The 19,965-nt window shown below is 42.0% G+C and overlaps 1 protein-coding gene and 1 pseudogene across 1 annotated transcript in view; one reads left to right on the top strand and one right to left on the bottom strand.

Moving 5' to 3' along the window:
- Positions 1-631: 631 nt before the first annotated feature.
- On the bottom strand, positions 632-2,410 carry LOC102439383 (annotated as a pseudogene).
- A 2,410-nt stretch (positions 2,411-4,820) lies between these two features.
- Positions 4,821-19,965, top strand: part of CUNH6orf106 (chromosome unknown C6orf106 homolog) — a 98,125-nt gene continuing 82,980 nt past the window's right edge. The window contains exon 1 of the mRNA XM_006104712.3: positions 4,821-5,139. Coding sequence (XP_006104774.1) covers positions 4,982-5,139 — 158 coding nt within the window. The 5' untranslated portion in view covers positions 4,821-4,981. The remainder of the gene's footprint in view (positions 5,140-19,965) is intronic.

Here is a 19,965-nt window from a genome sequence, read left to right as displayed (position 1 = left end):
ACTGCTAACTGCTCCCTAGGTTTTGCAGATTACATGGGAGGGAGAATGTAAAGAACTGAAATGAACTCATGTTCGACAAGCCCCGAGGCTACTCAATGTTCTTTTCTTCAAAACGAAATGTCTCCTAATGTTTTCTTATGTGATTGCTTTATTAAAAATCTGAAAATACTGATAAAAATGTAAAAATATTCATGATTTCCCATACTCAGAGACTGTCATTGGTAATACCATGGAGTATATCCTTCCAGATGTCTCTTGCACTTGTTTGTGATTCTCTCTTATCTGGATCACAGGTAACACTATTTTTGTCATATCTTTTGTCATTTAAAAATACATTGTATCCCAGCTGGTGTGGCTCAATTGGTTGAGCTTCATCCTGTGCATCAGGAGGTTCCTGGTTCGGTTCCCAGTCCAGGTGCCTGTGGGAAGCAACCAATCAACATTTCTCTCTCACATGGATATTTCTCTCTCTCTCTCTCTCTCTCCTTTTCCCTTCCTCTCTCTCTAAAATCAATAAAAACATATTTTTTAAAAAAGAAAATAAAGTTGATTTATTTATTTCTTTAAATATAGAAAAGTATAAAATTAAAAGCATTAATAATTTTAATTATTAGCATTTCCAACCTCTTGTTATATAGTTAGGTACATACAGTATACTAATTTTACATTCTACTTTTTTTTTTTTTTGCAATGATCTCTGAACTTTTTACTGGCCTTCTGACCCCCCAGGGGGTGTCCCACTTCTGCTGACTTTAATGCCTCAGAACTTCGGTGTCCTTTACCTCAGATACCACTTTGCTGTCCACAGTCCTGTGGGTGGTGGTCTTTTGGATGGATTGTATGGAGTGGCTGTTGTCCAGGGAATCACCAAGATTGAAGTCCTCCTCTTCTACCAGCAGGCGGCATAGGTGTTGCTCTCAACCTCCAGCTTGACCTTGATGTTCAGCAGGGCCTCCTACTCCTGGGCTTGGTGCTGCCCTTCTGCCTGGGTCTGGGCCTGCTCTGACTCCCAGAGCAGTGGGATCCCACTGAGCTATTCCATCTGTGTGGCATAGTGTGTCTCCACCTCCCTCAGGCTGCTCGCCAAGCTGGCCTTCAGATTTCTCATCAAGTCCAGGCTAATCTCCAAGGACTGAGCCATACAGCTCAGCTCTGTGAGTGTCATCTCAGCAGCTCCTGTCTCTGCGGTCTGCGAGGCGACCACGGTGGTGTTCTCCTCAATCTGGTGGGACCAGTATTTGTCTAGCTCCTCTTGGTTCTTCTGAGCCAGCTCATCACACTGGGCCCGGATGTCTGCCATGATCTTGCTGAGGATTTGGGGGCACCCAACTCCATGGTTAACCCAGAGTTGGCAATCTGGATTTGTAGATCATTTACTTCCTCCTCATGGTTCTTCTTCACTAAAAGCAGCTCCTCCTTGAGAGCCTTGATCTCTGTCACCAGCTGCAGCCGAGTGACCTTTCAGAGCCCGCTGATGTTACCGTCCACAGACAGGCACATGGCCAGCTCTGTCTCATTCTTGACTCTGAAGTCATCAGCAGGAAGATGGATATTGTCAATCTGCAGAATGGTGTCCACAGAACTTGCAAAGATCTGAGCCTTCGGGTCCTCATGGTCTTGAAATAATGTTCCAATCTCTGACCTGGGGTCCCTTCTTCTCCAGGGGTTCCCGGATTTTGCTCTCCAGTCTCTGATTATCAGCCTCCAGCTTCTCACCCTCTCCAGGTAGGAGGCCAGGTGGTCACTGAGTCATTGCATAGTCTCCTTCTCGCTCTGGATGCCCCCTATGCCTGCCAGACCCCCGGCCATCCCCACAGCCAGGCCCCTGGACACTGGTGGAGTAGGACATGGAGATCCAGGAGCCCTCACCCTCGGTGCCTACATAGACGCTGACGGCACTGCTGAATGATAGGCTGGCTTAACTCTCTTATGAACCCCTGAAACTGACCTGGTCTTGGGATCTGGAATTAGTTTAAATTTTTTTTTTTTACACAAGATTACCAGCCTAAGAAATTCAGAAAGAAACTGGCTGATCTTGAGCATAAACCAGGCAGTGACATATCCAAACATAGCCCTGACATTTCTGAGCTGGTCCCTAGAAGACCTGTTGGAATACTGCTGTCAGCTTTCCTTCCTTAGAGTGATGTTCAGCAATTTGTCCCTTTGCCTCTCAATCAGTCCTCTCCAGGCTCTCTTCATAACAAACACAAAACAAAGCTATCAGGGTAGAAATGTAGGTGTTAATATCTCCTCAGACTCAAGTGGAAATTCACATTTCTAGGAGTCTCCTGATTAGGTAACACCTCATTTCCTCCATTTCATATCCCATCCCCACAAGAGAACCATCCCATGGGGATGGAGGTGGTGGTGGTTCTTCCTTCATATCTAATGTGCCAGCCACCTTGGCCATTGTTTCTGCACAGTGGTTAGGAATGGGACAGTTCTTTATTGTGCATGAGAACCAAAAATGTCCCCACAAAGTTTTAGAATTCACTTGAAGAGTAGTTGCACTCCTTTGAGATAATGCCCATCATGAACTGCAGTTCTGAGCCATTTGGGATCTTATTTGCAAGGATCTCTTTGCATTATGTGGGCTGTTTAGGTGTGAGTTAAGACCCTAGTAATTGGCCAAGAGTTTTTAGTTTTTTGGGGGTTCTCAGGTTCCAATAACATTTTCTTTTGGATCTTTGGTCAATCCAGCTTTAGTCCATGCATGTTGCAAGTTAAAATGCTTCCTAGAAAGTCTATGGTCTAACATAAAATCAGTTCTTGGGTCAAAATTTCTGATTATTTTGTATGTAAGGCAAAATTGAACTCAAACTATAAAGGGAACTGTAGCAGGGTATAGTGGGTGGGGAGCTAGACTGGAAGTTTGGAGACCCCTGACTAGCTGTGGGATCTTGGGTGAATCAATTCCCTACCCTTGGTTTCAATTTCATTTGCAAAATGGGGAGGTTGAACTAGACCAGTGGTCGGCAAACACATTAGTCAACAGAGCCAAATATCAACAGTACAACGATTGAAATTTCTTTTGAGAGCCAAATTTTTTAAACTTAAACTATATAGGTAGGTACATTGTTATTAACTTAATTAGGGTACTCCTAAGGTTTAGGAAGAGCCATACTCAAGGGGCCAAAGAACCGCATGTGGCTCGCAAGCCACAGTTTGCTGACCACGGGACTAGACAGTATCAGTTCCTTTCAGCTCCAATATTGTGATTTTTAAATCTTTCTGTGTCCCCATTCCATCATCCATAAGATTGGGACAATACGTGCTCACTTCTGAGTGAGACTGAACTTTCCTTAATATTAGTGAAATATTTCAACATTGTGGTCACCCAAAAATTAGGCCCTGACAATGATCTAAGCTTCCACACAGATCTCTGAGGCCCAAGAACAGTTTCTTACAGAATGTTTATAACGACTGTATGGTATGAGTTTGTAATGTCCTTACTGTAAGGTGTGTTTCCTGTAAGACATTCACATTGGAGGGGAAAAGTCACTGGAGAAAGTTGGATTGACCAACTTTACCAATAACTGGCAAAATGAGAATTTGAATCTCCAATGTGTGTGACCCCAAGACCCAGGCTTTTAGAGCCATTATGTTTTACTCTTATTTGGTAGTGGGACGGGAGGTAGAATGCTTTCCCTTTCCAAAACCTTCTAGCACCCCTAGACACTAATAGTCATTCTAGTTCTGTCTGCTGTTGGAAACATACTCCATTAGGAATCTGAAAGCTGGGTTCTAGGTTTGCTGCTCTGTATTTTTGGACAAGGCATATACGCTTTCTGGATCTCACTTTCCTTATTTGTAAAACAGAGAGCTACCTGAAGGCAGGAGACCATTTCCTACTCACCATTTCCCTCCCTTGACTCTAGCAGAGCGTGGGGCAAATATTATTCAAAAGCACTTCCTGAATGAAGGAATGTAAGGGGGTAGACGAGATGGTTCCTGTTTCCTTTCTCATTCTTTGATCTTGAATCGGGGCCTTGACCAGGTAGGTGTACCATATACAGTATAGTATCTATTTTATTTTTTTTAATTTATTTTTGCCTTCTATTTTAAAAACAGAACAAGGCATTCCAAATCCTAGTGACTTAATCTTTATTTTTAGAGGGCTGGTCTTGACCAATTATGTGTGGTTTGTTTGGACCTGTGATTGACGTTTACACCAAGGCCTCCTGTACTTCCCCAGACTAGCCAGGGACATTGCACAACGGAAACTGCACGGATCCGCTGTAGCAATACCACCGAGGGGCCGAACACCAGGGGCTGACAGCAGACTCCCTCTGGGACAGCAGCTCTGTAACTTATGCAAACAAGTCCTTCAACGCGAAGGGCAAACTCCTGGCTGGGAGGACTGGGCCCCGGCTACTCCCCGGTACTTGACCTTGCCATGGTCTCTGCTCTTCCCGGAACTTTCTGAAGAAGTTCCCTCACCTCCAAAATGGCGGAGCTGTCCTAAGCGAAGGGCCGGAAGCTTCTCCCCCAACCCCGGGCTTCCACTCCGCCCCTTGAGGATGGGGCGGGGCGAGGCGAAGGTCAGGCCAGGAGTGACCCCCCGACCCCCGTCGCTGGGCGGGGCCTTTCCTCCTTCCTTTCCGCCCTCTCGCTTCACCGCGGTGAGGTCACGCGGGGGACGTCACGGGGTTGTGACGCCACTGAGGGGCGGGCTTCCGGGGAGGAAGGGGCGGGGCCTAGGCGGGCGACGCTTGCGCAGTGGGCCGCGCGCGGGTGGAGGCGGAGCCGGTGGAGAAGCGAGAGGCGGCTGGCGGCGGAGGCGGCGGCTTAGGGGGGGGTGGGAGGGGGCAGCGCGCGAGTGCTTGAGGTGAGTTTACCCGTATGAGGCGGGTGAGAGGCCCGGGGCCTACTCAGAGGAGCGGGCGGGCGCCGGGCAGCAGCGGCCCCCCCTGGTCCCCGGGCCCGAAGGCGCGGCGGCGGCTCGGCGCGAGGAGGCGGGGAGCGCTGTTCGGCCCCAGACATGGAGGGCATGGACGTGGACCTGGACCCCGAGCTGATGCAGAAGTTCAGCTGTCTGGGCACCACCGACAAGGACGTGCTCATCTCCGAGTTCCAGCGGCTGCTCGGCTTCCAGCTCAACCCGGCCGGCTGCGCCTTCTTCCTGGACATGACCAACTGGTGAGCCGCCGCGCCGGCGTTGGCAGCGGCCTCGGGGCCCCGAGGGAGGGAGGGACACCCGAGCCCCGCGGCGGGGCGGGCCGGGCGGGCTCTGAGAGGCACCCCCTTTCTGCGGCGGGAAAGGCGTGGGGGGAAGCCCTAGGGGCATGGGAGAAATGTGGGGGCTGAGCAGGTTCCAGAGGACGCACGGGGAGTGCTGGGGCCCACGGAAGGCAGGAGGGGCGGGAGAGAGATGGTGGGGAGGGTCCCGAGGCTCCGTGGAGTGTTTGGGGCCGTGGAACGCGGGGCGAGGGGCAAGACTTGAGCCTCGAGGCTGGCGGCTGGACTCGGAGGAAGAGGGCTTTGGTGTTGGCCGAGAGGAGCAAGCACAGGAAATCTGAATTTGGGGAGTGGAAAAGAGCTTCGCGCGGAGTTAGGGGTGAGGAAGACGGGGATGAGGGGAAACTCCGGGGACGGGCTAGGTGCTGTGGAGGCACCTGGGGCGCGGGGAAGACTTGGGGGGAAGACTTGGGAATAAGGAGTTGAGAAGAACAGATGTGTGTTGTGTATGTGTGTGTGTGTGTGTGTGTACGTGTACGTGTGTACGACTTTCGGAAGAGTTGTGCCAGGGAGGTTGCGGGGGAGGGGGATCTACTAGCAGATTGGCTAATGGAGAACTGGAAGTATCAGACCTGGGGCAGTGTCTGGGGAAAACTTTAGGAAAAGTGAAGGAAAGGAGTTTATCTTGGGGAAGGGGACCTTTTGAGGGGACCAGGGCCCTCTGCTCCAGAGTGCTGGCATGGGGAGTTCTGGGCTTATCCGAGAGAGAGCTGGGTCGGTAGGTATTGGGGGAGACGGAGGACTTGGCCCAGGCTGGGAACCGAGTGTTTGTAGCTCGGCGTCTCCTTGCAGAAGACTGGAATTGGGGCAGGAGACCATGGCACTTAGACTCAAGGAGTGTTTCTTGGCTTTGGATGTAGCACTTGCTGTTTTTGATAAGCAAGGCTTCCTCCTGTTCTCTGAGGAGGGATGGTTGGGTTCACTCAGGGAGAGCGAGAAAGGGGAGGCCATTAGCCTTCCTTTGAAAAGATTTTAGGTAAAGCAGCTCATCTTTCTTTGGTCAAAAAGCCAGGGAATGGAATGCCCTTTGCTCTCTGGGTCGGGCAGTCCCCTGACATGTGGAATCTTGTTTCCTTTGGCATCACTTGTACAACTAGCCTCCCCTTTATCCCATGCCCACTAAATGCCTCAGGCACTGCCAGAAAAAAAGAGGCTGTAAGCCTAGTCTTTATCCCATTCCTCATCTAGCCCCATCCTGAAAGATGCTCATCTGACTAATGATGGGAACCTTGTAGTTGTGACTGCAAAGGTGATGTGTGATTTTTTTTTTTTTCCTGTGTAGCATCATTGGTCACTTCTGTTATTTTAGCTTTAAAGTTGATTGTTATTGCAAGAGTGGGATTGAATTTCTAGATGCTTAGAAAACTCGGAGGCATTGAATGCAGGAGCTAGTCTTAAGAATTAAAGAAGCATTTGTCAGCACCACTTGTATCTTCTATATCTAGGGTGATCTCAAGCATGGACTGTAACCTCCAATACTTTTCTGAACACCAACCTATGGTGTTTAAAGAGAGTGACAGGGATTACTGAAAACACTGAGAAGAGGTATTATTCCACTGATGAAATTTAGAAATAAAGCTATCTGGAGGAGGGTTGTTCTCTTGCCTGCCTTCTTTCCCACCGGCTCTTTTTCTTCCTTGTTTACACTAGTTCAGCGTAGGAAACTTGGCATATTGTTGCTGCCAGTTTGGTAGGGGAGGATCATTATTTCTCCCCACCCCCTTGTGAGTCGTACCATGTGAGTCAAACCCTGCCCTAAGAAATTAGTTTTTAGTTCTTTAGAGTCAGTATTTATTAGTACAATTACTATGGCTACAAAACCAGTGTAATGAATTTTATATGCTTGAGGTGTGTGTGTGTGTGTTTAACAACTAAGATTGTTTGTTTTTAGGTGTTGTGAAAGATGAGGCCCAGTGTGGATGAGAAAACAACAACAACAAAAATCATAGCTGCATGATAAAATTTTATTTGAATTTTTAGAAAAGTTATTAGGCTCAAAGACACCGAGTGGCATATATTCTGATAAGATGTTATCTCTGTATAAAATAAGGTATGATACATTTCTGAACAAAGGAGTGAGCCAATAAAAAAATGTATTCTGGTTTTAAAGCAGTTAGAAGTTAGTAGCTTCTTAGGAATCCAGGCAGTTAAGTGATAACTTAGCTTTAAGCCTCATTATTTTTTGGTTGTAGAAGTCATGTTTTTTATTTTCTTTGATTATAAAATGAAAAATCATTTGTGAACTGAAAGCAGTAAGGCTTGTTATTCTTTTTTTTTTTAAAATATATTTTATTGACTTTTTACAGAGAGGAAGGGAGAGGGATAGAGAGCCAGAAACATTGATGAGAGAGAAACATCGATCAGCCGCCTTCCGCACACTCCCCACCGGGTATGTGCCCGCAACCAAGGCACACGCCCCTGGCCGGAATCGAACCCGGGACCCTTGAGTCAGCAGGCCAACGCTCTATCCACTGAGCCAAACCGGCCAGGGCAAGGCTTGTTATTCTTTTCTAATGAAACAGTTAGCTCAATAATCCAATATTGTGTTTTTGATTCCTATGTTGACCTGGCTAACTCTGTCTTGTTAGACTTTTGTTTTAAACAAATACCCGTCATAATTAGCAAAATCTAGTTAAAAAATACATGCATATTTGGTCAAAATACTTGTTGTTTAAGTAAATCTCTAGAATCTAGAAATTTATTGTTTTTAAGTGTCATTTAATGTCTAACTGGGACCTGTTGAGATGGCCTAATACAGGTTGGCAAAATAGCTCTCAAACTGCTGTAGTTAACCTGTTGGGTTTAGGATAATTAACCTTCCTGTGACTTCATAAGTGCCTGTTTCTGGTTGTAATAAATAACCACCATTCAGTTGTTTGATGACTGTTAAAAAATAATGTGGAAAATTAAAAAGTATTTTAAGCCCTGGCTGGGTGTCTCGGTTGGAGAGTCATCCCATACACCAAAAATGGTGCCGGTTGCCCTAGCATTTTGGCTCAGTGAATAGAGCGTCGGCACTTGGACTAAAGGATGGAGGGTTCCATTCTAGTCAAGGGCATGTACCTCAGTTGCAGGTTGCAGGCTCAATCCCCAGCCCTGGTCAGAATGCCTGTGGGAGGCCACCAATTGATGTGGCTCTCTCACATTGATGTTTCTCTCTCTCCACCCCTTCTACTTTCTCTGAAAATCAATGGAAATATATCTTCCAGTGAAGATTAACAAAAAACAAAAAAAACAAAACAAAAAAAAACATGTTGCCTGTTGATCCCCTGTTGGGGATGTTTCTCTCTTTCCCTTCCTCTCTAAAAAAATCAATGGAAAACATACCCTCGGGTGAGAATTAAAAAAAAAAAATTTTTTTGAATGAAGGTCATGAGTATCCTAAAATGAGTTGGAAAGACTGTTTTTGTTTTCCAGAGTAAGAATTTTTTTTTTTTGATTTGTAACAACTTTCTAAGAAGCTGTTGAAAAACTGGTTTAAATGGAATGTTTTGGCCTTATTAATTTTCTACCCTGTAAGATTTTTTTTTTTTTTTTGCTTAGTCTTAGGTTGGGTGTGCATTATGTAATTTCTCTTTATTTATTTTAGAACCAAGTATCATTTCAATTTTAGCATTTTTATAGTGTTTATATTTGAGCTGGCAGCCATGTTGCTGGAAATGGGTGGAATTGCCTCTAACAAAAGTAGTCAATTTTCAATTCCCAATTTATGAGTGCATAAAATGAATAAATGGTGTAGTGAAAAAACAGTATCTGAAGCCAAACTGAAATGACTTGTAGATTAGTATATCTTTCTATAGCTGGAATATTTGTTTTTATTGAATTTATTGGGGTGACATTGGTTAATAAAATTATATAGGTTTCAAGTGTGTAATTCTATAATACATCATCTGTATATTGTGTATTCATCACCCTAAGTCAAGTCTCTTTTCATCACCATTTATCCCCCACCCTCTTCTACCTCCCCCCACTCTGTAGCTGGAATATCTTGCAGTGACACTATTGGGCTGTGAATATAGAACCTGGATTTCTAAAATTGGAAGTTGGTTTAAGAGTTTCTGTAGTTCATTCCAGTTTCTCCTGCAGAATTGCATGTAACCCTTCCAAGAGAGCTTATTCTTGCGTCTCTGAGGGCAGAAATTTGTATGATATCGTATAGTGTTTAATTACTTTTGTAGTTAGAATTATGTCAAAACTTAAGTCTCTCTTACTGCAATTTAAGCTTTTTTTATTTGCTTATATCCACTTTAGAGATGGAGAATATCTAATGAACATTACCCTTAAGGGGCTAGAAAGCTTCTATTCAAATCATTAAAAGTTTTCAACCATTTGTAATTTAAACACATTCAATTTAATGGCCTCTCATCCTTTAAGGTAGTCTAATACATTTATATATTTTTTTCAGGGGTAACTAACAGGAGTCAGAGGAGAGTTTACATATGATTTTTAAAAAATTGTGGTAAAATATACATAACAAAATATCATTTTAACCAATTTTAAGTTCATTGTTAAGTAATGTAACCAAGCCCTGGCTGTTTTGGCTCAGGGGATGGAGTGTCAGCCTGCGGACTGAGGGGGGGTCCCAGGTTCTGTTCCGGTCAGGGGCCCATGCGCGGGTTGCTGGCTGGATCCCTGGTGGGGGTCGTGCGGGAGGTGGCTGATCAGTGATTCTCTCTCATCATTGATGTTTCTGTCTCTCTCTCCCTCTCCCTCCCTCTCTGAAGTCAATGAAAATATATTTTAAAAAACATTTTAAATTTCCTTCTGGCCTTTACAATCAGTTTTCTCTGTTACGCTTTTAAATTGTTTATTGATTTTAGAAAGAGTGAAAGAAAGAACGTTGCTTTGTTGTGCATTCATTGGTTGCTTCTTGGATGTGCCCTGACCAGGGATTGAACCTGAAACCTTGGCATATCAGGATGACACTAACCAATTGAGGTACCCAGCCAGGGCTCTGTTATGTTTTTCTTTCTTCTTTTTTTTAGTTCTCATCCAAGGATATTTTTCCATTGATTTTTTTTAGAGAGAGAGGAAGAGAGAGGGAAAGACAGAAATATCGATGTGAGAGAAACATGTCAATTGGTTGCCTCCTGCATGCGCCCAACCAGGGCCTGGGCTGGCAAGGAGCCTGCAACCGAGGTATGTGCTCTTGACCAGAATAGAACCCGGGACCCTTGGGTCTACAGGCCAATGCTCTATCCACTGAGCCAAACTGGTTAGGGCTTTTTTTTTTAATCTTTATTGTTGAGAGTATTACAGATGTCCCCTCACTTCCCCCTCATTGCTCCCTTTCACCCAGTTCCCACACAGCCCCAGGCCTCCACTACCCTATTGTCTGTGTCCATAGGTAATGCATACATGCACATATGATCTTTATTTAATCTCTTCCCACCCCCAACCCCACTTCCGTCTGAGAATCGTCAGTCTGTTCCATTTCCATGCCTCTGATTCTACTTTATTCACCAGATTATTCTGTTAAATAGATATCTTATTAGTTTATTTTGATTTTTAGATTCAATTGTTGATAGGTATGTATTTGTAGCCATTTTGTTGTTTATTTTTTGATCTTTTTCTTCTTCCTCTTCTTAAAGAATACCCTTCAACATTTCATATAATACTGGTTTGGTGGTAATGAACTCCTTTAGCTTTTTCTTGTCTGTGAAGCTCTTTATCTGACCTTCAATTCTAAATGATAGCTTCGCTGGGTAGAGTAATCTTGGTTGTAGGTCCTTGTTATTCATCACTTTGAATATTTCTTGCCACTCCCTTCTGGCCTGCAAAGTTTCTGTTGAGAAATCAGCTGACAGTCATATGGGCACTCGAATGTTGGTAACTAACTCCTTTTCTCTTGCTGCTTTTAAGATTCTCTCTCTGTCTTTTGCCCTTGGCATTTTAATTATGATGTCTCTTTGCGTTCCTCTTGTTTGGGAGTCTACACTTCCTGGACTTGTAAGTATGTTTCTTTTACCAGGTAGTGGAAGTTTTCTGTCATTATTCTTCAAATAGCTTTTCAATAGCTTGCTCTTTCTCTTCTCCTTCTGGCATCCCCATAATGCGAATGTTGGTACTCTTGAAGTTGTCCCAGAGGCTCCTTACACTACCTTCATATTTTTGGATTCTTTTTTCTCTTCTGATTGGGTGTATTTTGCTTCCTCATATTCCAAATCATTGATTTGATTCTCAGAATCCTCTACTCTACTGTTGAATCCCTGTAAATTATTAATTTCAGTTCAAGCATGTCAAACTCGCAGCATGCGGCCCGCCTGCCACAAGTTTGACATGCTTGTTTCAGTTAGTGTATGCTTACTTTCTAACTGGTTCTTTTTCATGTCTTTGACATTCTCACTAATATTCTTGTAAGTCTCACTAAGTCCCTTGAAGCTCTTATTAAGATCCTTGAGCAACCTTGAACTCTGTATTGAGTAGTTTGCTTGCTTCCATTTCATTTAGTGTTTTGGTTTTTTTTCCCTGGAGATTTCTTTTGTTCTTTCATCTGTGACATGTTTCTTTGTCTCTGAATTTTGGTGGCTTCCCTGTGTTTGTTTTTTTTTTTTTTTTGGTATTAGGTAGAGCTATTATGTCTCCTGGAATTGGTAGATTTGCCTTGGTGTGGTCCAGTGGCTCAGCTTCCCCAGTTACCTGAGCTGGGCACCCTAGGTGTGCCCCTGTGTGGGCTGTGTGTACAGTCTTGTAGTTGAGCCTTGATTGCTGTTGGCATCACTGGGAGTTGACCTCCAAGTCAATTGATTGTGAGGACCAGCTGTGACTACAGTGGAAGAGCTGTTGTGTAGGAGACACCCTCTTGGAGCAGGACTTGCTTCAGTAGGTTTTTGGTGCTCACTGAGTCTGCCCCGAGTGTGTCGCTTGTGGATGTGTAGAACTGTAATCCAGTATGGCCTGATGTTGTCTAGCCGTTGTACTGGCTCTGGGGCCACCTGGCAGGAACTACAGAGATATCTGCAGATGTTTGCTACTTGTGTCGGGCTAGGAAGTGCCCAGGTGAGGCCCAGCTGTGAAGCAAGGCAGGCTGGTGCTAGTGCCAGGTCTTGGGCCTCTTACTGAAGATTGGGACACGCTGACGCCAGTGCTGCTTGTTTGATTTTAGGAAAGTCTGAAGCCTGAGCCAGGACAGACCATTCATATGGAAAAGCAGCTGCAAACAGCTTGGGTGGTGCTGCAAGTTGGTGGGTCTCAGGGAATCACCAGGGTGAAGTGAACAGTGTGAGATATGCTGATGGAAACTCAGATATGGCTGCCAGTGAGCTCTGCGAATGGGGGAGGTCCCAGCACAGGAACAATGACCCCTCCGAGCACCCCCGTTTGGGAGAATACAGCCCCTGAGTTGCTGCCCTTGTGCCAGACAATCCAGTAGTTCCTCCTCATATGTCCCTGGTTCTCCCAAAGCCCCCCAGCACTGGAGCTCAGAGGGAGTGGAACTGTGTAAGTTTGTTTACTGACCCTTTAAGAGGAACTGCCTGAGACTCCAGTAGCCTCTGTGTCACTCACCCACAATCTCCGCTGGTTTTTACAGCCCGAAGTTATGGGCACTTCTCTTCCCAGCACTGGTACCCTGGGCTGAGGGGTCTGGTGTGGGGCTGGCACCCGTTGCTTCACATTGGAGGCCTCTGCAGCTGAGATATCCCTGCTGATTAAAAAAACGCCAAATGTGAGTGTTGGACCAAGCGGTTCTGTGCCTCTGCCCCTCCTACCAGTCTCAGTGTGCTTTCTTCTTTACTTCTCTAGTTGCAAGATTTCCATTCAGCCAGATTTCAGGTGGTTCTGAATGATGGTTGTTCTGTATTTTAGTTTGTAATTTTGATGTGATTGTGGGAGGTGACAAGTACCAGCTTTTACCTATGCCGCCATCTTGGTTCTTTCTGTCTCTGTTATGTTTTTAAAGTGAGTTGTACTTTAGCATTTATGACAAGAGGCAAATACAGGTAATACTTCTAGATTTTTAGAGGACATTAGCTTAGGAGTTAGTACTGACCTTATTTCTCAGTATAAGTAAAATATCTTTCACTAGAATATAGACAACATCGACTGTTTCTCTCCCTCCTAGCCATTAGGCTAGGGCTTTGCAGTTTGAGTGTTGCAATATCTTAGGTTGCCTCCAGGTATCTTTAGGAAACAGTGTTTATTTTGTGGAATACTATATATCTGTGCCCATCATGGATGGAACAGGTATTTTCTAGAAAATAACTTGGGAAAACAATTTTGTAAAACAGTGTCCTATTGACTGTTGTCAAAGGCAAGAAAATAAATAAAATAAAATAAAATAAAATAAAGTTAAATCAGAATCTAGATGTGAAAATGTAGTGTACCATCTCACAGTGCCTCCCTTGCCTGGTCTTAATCTATTTCTCAGTCACCTGCAATGCTAAATGAGTTTCTGATTTACTCTCTGGGTTACATGTGTGAATCTAGGAAAAGTCCCTTTGTGACAGATAAAACTTGATATTAATACTAGTTTTCTAAAAAATGTGTGCCAAAGCTGATTGATATTTCTCTTGCATCAGTGTTTCTGACTCTCTATCCCTCTCCCTTCCTCACTGTAAAAATCAATGAAATATATATTTTAAAAGAATGTATGCCAAGGAGCAGTTTTAGGATTGTATGATATTCAGTGATAGAATGTTATACATTCTTTTATTATATTTTTAAGATTTGGAGTTCTTGCTTTGGACATTCTTCTTTTTTTTTTTTTTAAATCCTTACCCAAGGATATTTTTCCATTGATTTTCAGAGAGAGAGAGGGAGAGAGGGAAAGACAGAGAGAAACATTGGTGAGAGAAACACATCGATTGGTTGCCTCCTGCATGTGCCCCTACCGGGGTCCGGGCCGGGGAGGAGCCTGCAACCAAGTTACATGCCCTTGACTGGAATCGAAACCAGGACCCTTCAATTTCGATGCTCTATCCACTGAGCAAAACTGGCTAGGCAGTACTTCGTCCCTTTTTATTGGTGAACAATATTCCAGTGTATGCTTATACCACAATTGGTCCATTCATATATTGGTGAACACTTAAGCCATTTCCACCTTTTGGCTATTGTGTATAGTGCTGCTGTGAGTATGTGTGTACATGTATTTCTTTGAGTGCCTGTTTTCAGTTCTTTTGGGTATATACCTAACAGTTGAGTTGTTGGGTCTTATGGTAATTCTATGTTTAACTTTTGAGGAACCACCAAACTTTTCCACAGTGACTGAATCATTTTACATTTCCCTTAGCAATGTAGGAGGGTTTTTCTGTACCCTTATCAACACTTATTTTTCTTTTTTTAATTACAGCCATTCTAATGGGTATGAAATGGTACCTCATTGTGAATTTGATTTGCATTTCTCTAATTACCAATGGTATTAATGTCTTTTCATGTACTTGTTGGCCGTTTATATATCTTCTTTGAAGAATGTCTATCCAAGTCCGTTGCTTTTTTAAAAACTGGATTGTCTTTTTGTTGTAAGAGTTTTTTTATATATTCTGTGTACTAGACTCTTATATATGATTTGCAGATATTTTCTCCCATTCAATAAGTGTCTTTCATTTTCTTGGTAATGTCCTTTAATACACAAATATTTTTAATTTTGATGAGGTCCAATTTATCTAATTTTTTGTTGTTGCTTGTGCTTTTGGTATTTATTATATCTAATAATCCATTGCCAATCCAAAGTTATGAAGATTTACCTATGTTTTACACTAAGAGTTTAATGGTTTTCTTATATTTAGGTCATTGATTCATTTTGAGTTAATTTTTGTATATCTTGTGAGGTAGGAGTTTAACTTCATTCTATAGAGTTTAATTTTTGTCATGTTATATGCTCTGGGACAGGCTTCTCATTGACTCTACATTAAAAATATTATTTACTTGTATTATATATATATTTTACTCTCTTTAGCTGTCACTAAAAATTGGGTCAGAAAAGAGTGCAGATTGACTAATGGGGGGCACCCAAACTAAATGTGTTTAAAAGGTCAGTTTATCCTCTTACCCATCCCCAACCAGCTTTTCTTCTGACTTTTCCCTGTTCTCTTAATAGCTCCAATGTTCCCCCAAGCCTTAGGCTTGAACTGAGTTATTTCCAATGCCCTCTTTTTCCTGGACACCCCAGATCATTTGCCAAACCCAGTTCATTTCCACTCTGCAGTGCACCTCCCAACTGTTGCTTTTTTCCATTCCTTTTGCCACCACTTAAGTTTGTAGGTTGTGTTACTACTCAAACAGGGTAACAGGAATAGTTTCATATTGGTTTTCTGCACCGGGCTTTTTTGCTTCTAGTCCATTTTATGGGCATATTACTACCAGATCAATCTTTCTAAGTCACAGCTTTGATCTGGGTCCTTCTTTTCTCAGCAATCTTTAACAGTGTGTGTACCAGAGAGAGAGCAGAGAGCTTTAGCTTGACATTCAGGGTCCTCCAAAGATTGATTCCAACTTATCTGCCTCTACCTTTCTGTCATGTCGTTGTGCTGAACTCCTTTTTTGTGCCCCATTCAAACTGGTCTGCTGCTCATTTCCCGGTATATACTTTTGCTTTCCCAATTTAAAACTTTTTTCTTTTATCTAGAATGCTGCTCTTTTCTCTCTTTATGTCTCATGAAATACTATTGCTTTTTGTAACATCATATGCAATACATACCCCTTAACAGCCTTCTCCCTAAGCATCTGATACAATGCTTTGTGTATAGTAGATGCTCAGCAAATATTTCTTGAGGTCATGAATGAAGACATGGGAGTAAAGGCTTCGTTTTAACGGAAATGTTGAAGTATAGTGCTGTTAAAAGAAACAAAGTCCTACAAACTAAGCTCCTTTTCAGGCTTTTTTGTTTGTAAGTTTGAGCATGAGATTTAAATGTTGCTAATAGTTTCTACATGACTTGAAAGGAAATTAATATTTAATTAACAATAAGAATATTATTTCTGGGAGCAATTTGAGTCCTCTAAAGATTGGCCCCAGCTTATGTACCTACCTTTCCAGGCATATTTTCTTGTATTGAATATTCTTTGTAAGTCAGTTTATGAGAAAATTTATTCAGATAAATTAGGTATCATTTAGTTATTTAGATATGAATGGAGAATAATATTTTGCAAACTCTCTAAAGTTCTCTTTGTCTTTGCCTGTGTTTTTCATTGAGGAAAAACTTTAAAGAGTAATATAAGCACATAATAAGTTTAAATAGTTTAGAAGGTTCTAAAAAGGGGTTGCAAACTAAAATGTCTATAGTTGCCCTAGCTGGTTTGGCTCAGTAGATAGAGCGTCGGCCTGCAGACTGAAGGGTCCCAGGCTCGATTCCGGTCAAGGGCACATGCCCGGGTTGTGGGTTTGATCCCCAGTAGAGGCTATGCAGGAAAGGCGGTCCATCAATGATTCTCTCTCACCATTGATGTTTCTCTCTCTCTCTCCCTCTCCCTTCCTCTCTGAAATAAATAAAAATATATTAAAAATAAAACAATAAAAAATAAAATAAAATGCCTGTAGTTGCCAGGTGGGGAACATCAATAATTGAAGTGTGTGTGAGCTGAAAGCACTTGCCTTTTTTAAAGAGGATACCTGATCCTTGCCTTATGTCAAATGCTGCCATGCTGGAATGGGGGCCCAGTGTTCTTACACATTCCCCCCCACCCCCACCCAAGAGTCAGAAATTCAGATTGTCATGGGAAATTTCCTGATTTTCAGATTTTGACAACTAATTTAAATATTTAAAAAACTATGTGGGCCAAATAAAGCATACACGTAGGTAGGATATGGTCCTTGGGCCACTAATTCGCAGTCTTTAGATAAAAAGTGAAAAGCAAAAATCCTCTCTCCTTTCCAGATATAGCCACTACTATTTCTTTTGTACCTTGTAGAGAATTTCCATGTCTGTAGAATTCTACGTAGATATGTACACACACACATATATACACATACATAGAGAATTTTCTGTGCATATGTATATATGCACAGAAAATTTTAACAATGGTATTGCAATTTGAGTAATAGTTTTTTTCTGTTCAGAGTAGTGGGCACCGTGGTCCTTGTACGTCCTTTGCTTCAGTAGGAAGGGAAATTAGTTGTCAAGGTACTTAGATATCCTGATCACATAGATGCTTTTTAATGGTAGAGATGGACTTTGGTCTGTTCAAATACAGTAGAATTTCTTCACTGTATTAAACAACAGGCTGTCATCCAGTAATTACATATAATTATTAAAACTTTGTTTTGCTGTGTTACGAGCAAAGTGTGTTAAGTAAGCTATCTAGTAATTAGCTCATCTGAATTTACTTACTAGAGATATTGTCAGGTAAGTTGAACTTTTTAGGGACCCAAAATGCAACAAGACTAAAATTCACTGAAGAGATGTAATTCTTATTAAATTTCTTGTGCAGATGAAACTAATTTTTCACTTGTTGGAAGGGTAATTAATATTGTAAGTGGTTTTTCTAATGATTTGCCAAAGTTAATATATATCTTGGGGGCAGGAGTGACAGTTTATTCCAAATATGGAATGCATCCCCACTGAATTGACTAAAAGACTCTTTTAAAAAATGAACAGTTGTGTTTTCTTACGATGTTTGAGCTGTAGGTCTATGAAGTGTTTCTGAGGGTTCACACTTGAATTATTATGCTTGAGGTCAGTGATTCACAGCTTATTGTGGAGCAAGAGCCTATTAATGATTGATTGAATGATACAAGATGCACTTATGAAGTGTTTTGTCATTAGCATTTATTTTGAAAAAGAAATTTTGCTTTTTATTTTTTTTTAATACTTTGATAACAGGCTTTGAAAGAATGGGAATAACTGACTGAATGATAGGGTTTGCATATAACTGTAACTGGAATGAGTGCCTTTTTACATTTTTTCAAATTTAAAAATATCTATAAAAGGATTTATATCATAATAAAACTGTCATGATAAAATGGTTAAGTTAAAAGTGCCAATAAGCAAAAAGAAAACAAAAATAAATCATACAGGACTGAGAGAGAAACAATTTTAACCTTTAGATCTATATCTTAAACTATTGTGTGTGTGCTACACACTGGTTTCTAGGGCTGCCATAACAAATTCCAACAAATTGGCAAACTGGGTGGCATGAAACAGAAATTTATTTTCTTACAGTTCTGGAGGCTAGAAATTTGAGATCAAGGCATCAGCAGATCATGCTCCCTCTGAAGGACCTAGGGAAGAAACCTGCATTACCTCCTAGCTTCTATGGCTCCTGGCATTTCTTGGTGTCCCATAGCTTGTAGCTGCATAGTTCATAATCTCTGCCTCAGTAGCCACATGGCCTTCTTCCTTTGTGTGTCTCCAAATCTCCTACTCCTTCAAAGGACGACACCAGTCAGTTGGATTTAGGGCCCAACCTAATCTAGTATGACCTCATTACTAATTACATCTGCAAAGACTGTTTCCAAATAAGGTATGTTCTGAGGTTTGGGTGGATGTGAATTTTGGGGGACACTCTTCAGTATACCAGTACACACTGTTAATAATCTGTTTTCACTTAATCTCTTATGATCATTTTCCCATTCTTAATAAATATGACTTTACACTCTTACTTTTAAAGGCTTTACACTATTCCATTACAGGGCTATAGAAAAATTTAATAACCCCTTTTTGTGGTTCTAGGTTGTTTGTAGCATTTTGTTAATATAAACTCAGTACTGAACATCATTGTAGCTAAATCTTTGCTTGCATCATTAATTATTTCTTTAGGATTTATTCCTAGAATTAGATTGCTGGGCTAAATATAAACATGACTTGATGCTCTTAATACTTGATTGCCAAATTGTGTCCTCCATAAATGTGAACTAATTTGTATTACTGCCACTACCGTATGAGTGACTAATTATTTAATTACCTCATCGGTGCATTATATTATAATTAAAAAATTTTTAGTTTGCAGGTAAAAAATGTGATCTTTTTTTAGTTAATAATTTTGTTATTCTAATGAGTAATTTTATTTATTTTTAAAATTTATCTTTATTGTTAAAAGTATTACAGATGTCCCCTTTTTTCTTCCATTGACCTTCTCCTCCCCACTCCCTCTTCCTCCTTAGGCCTTCACCACACTATTGTCTGTGTCTGTGTTTTTTATTTATTTATTAAATATTTATTGATTTCAGTGAGGAAGGGAGCTGGAGAGAGAGATAGAAACATCAATGATGAGAGAGAATCATTGATTGGCTGCCTCCTGCACACCACACTGGGGATTGAGTCCGAAACCCGGGCATGTGCCCTTACTGGGAATTGAGCCACAACCTCTTGGTTCATAGGTTGATGCTCAGCCACTGAGCTATGCCTGCCAGGCCTTGGGTTTTGCATATATGCATATAAGTTACTTGGTTAATCCCTTCCCACCCCTGCCCTCCTTCCCTGTGAGAATCTTCCTTCTGTTGCATGCTTCCATGTCTCTGGATCTATTTTGTCAGTTTATTTTGTTCATTAGATTCCACATGTGATATTTGTCTTTCTCTGACTGACTTATTTCACTTAGCATAATACTTTGCAGGGTCCTTTATGTTGTTTCTTTTTTCTAAATATATTTTTATTGATTTCAGAAAGGAAGGGAGAGGGAGATAGAAATATCAGTGATGAGAGAGAATCATTGATCCGCTGTCTCCTGCACGCCCCCTACTGGGGATTGAGCCCGCAACCCAGGCATGTACCCTTGATGAATCGAATCTGGCACCTTTCAGTCTACAATCCAATGCTCTATCCACTGAGCCAAACTGGCTAGGGCCATGTT

This window comes from Myotis lucifugus, unplaced genomic scaffold, assembly GCF_000147115.1.
Source record: "Myotis lucifugus unplaced genomic scaffold, Myoluc2.0 scaffold_596, whole genome shotgun sequence".
In the NCBI taxonomy this organism is placed as follows: Eukaryota; Metazoa; Chordata; class Mammalia; order Chiroptera; family Vespertilionidae; genus Myotis; species Myotis lucifugus.
This window is presented reverse-complemented; position numbering and strand designations above follow the sequence as displayed.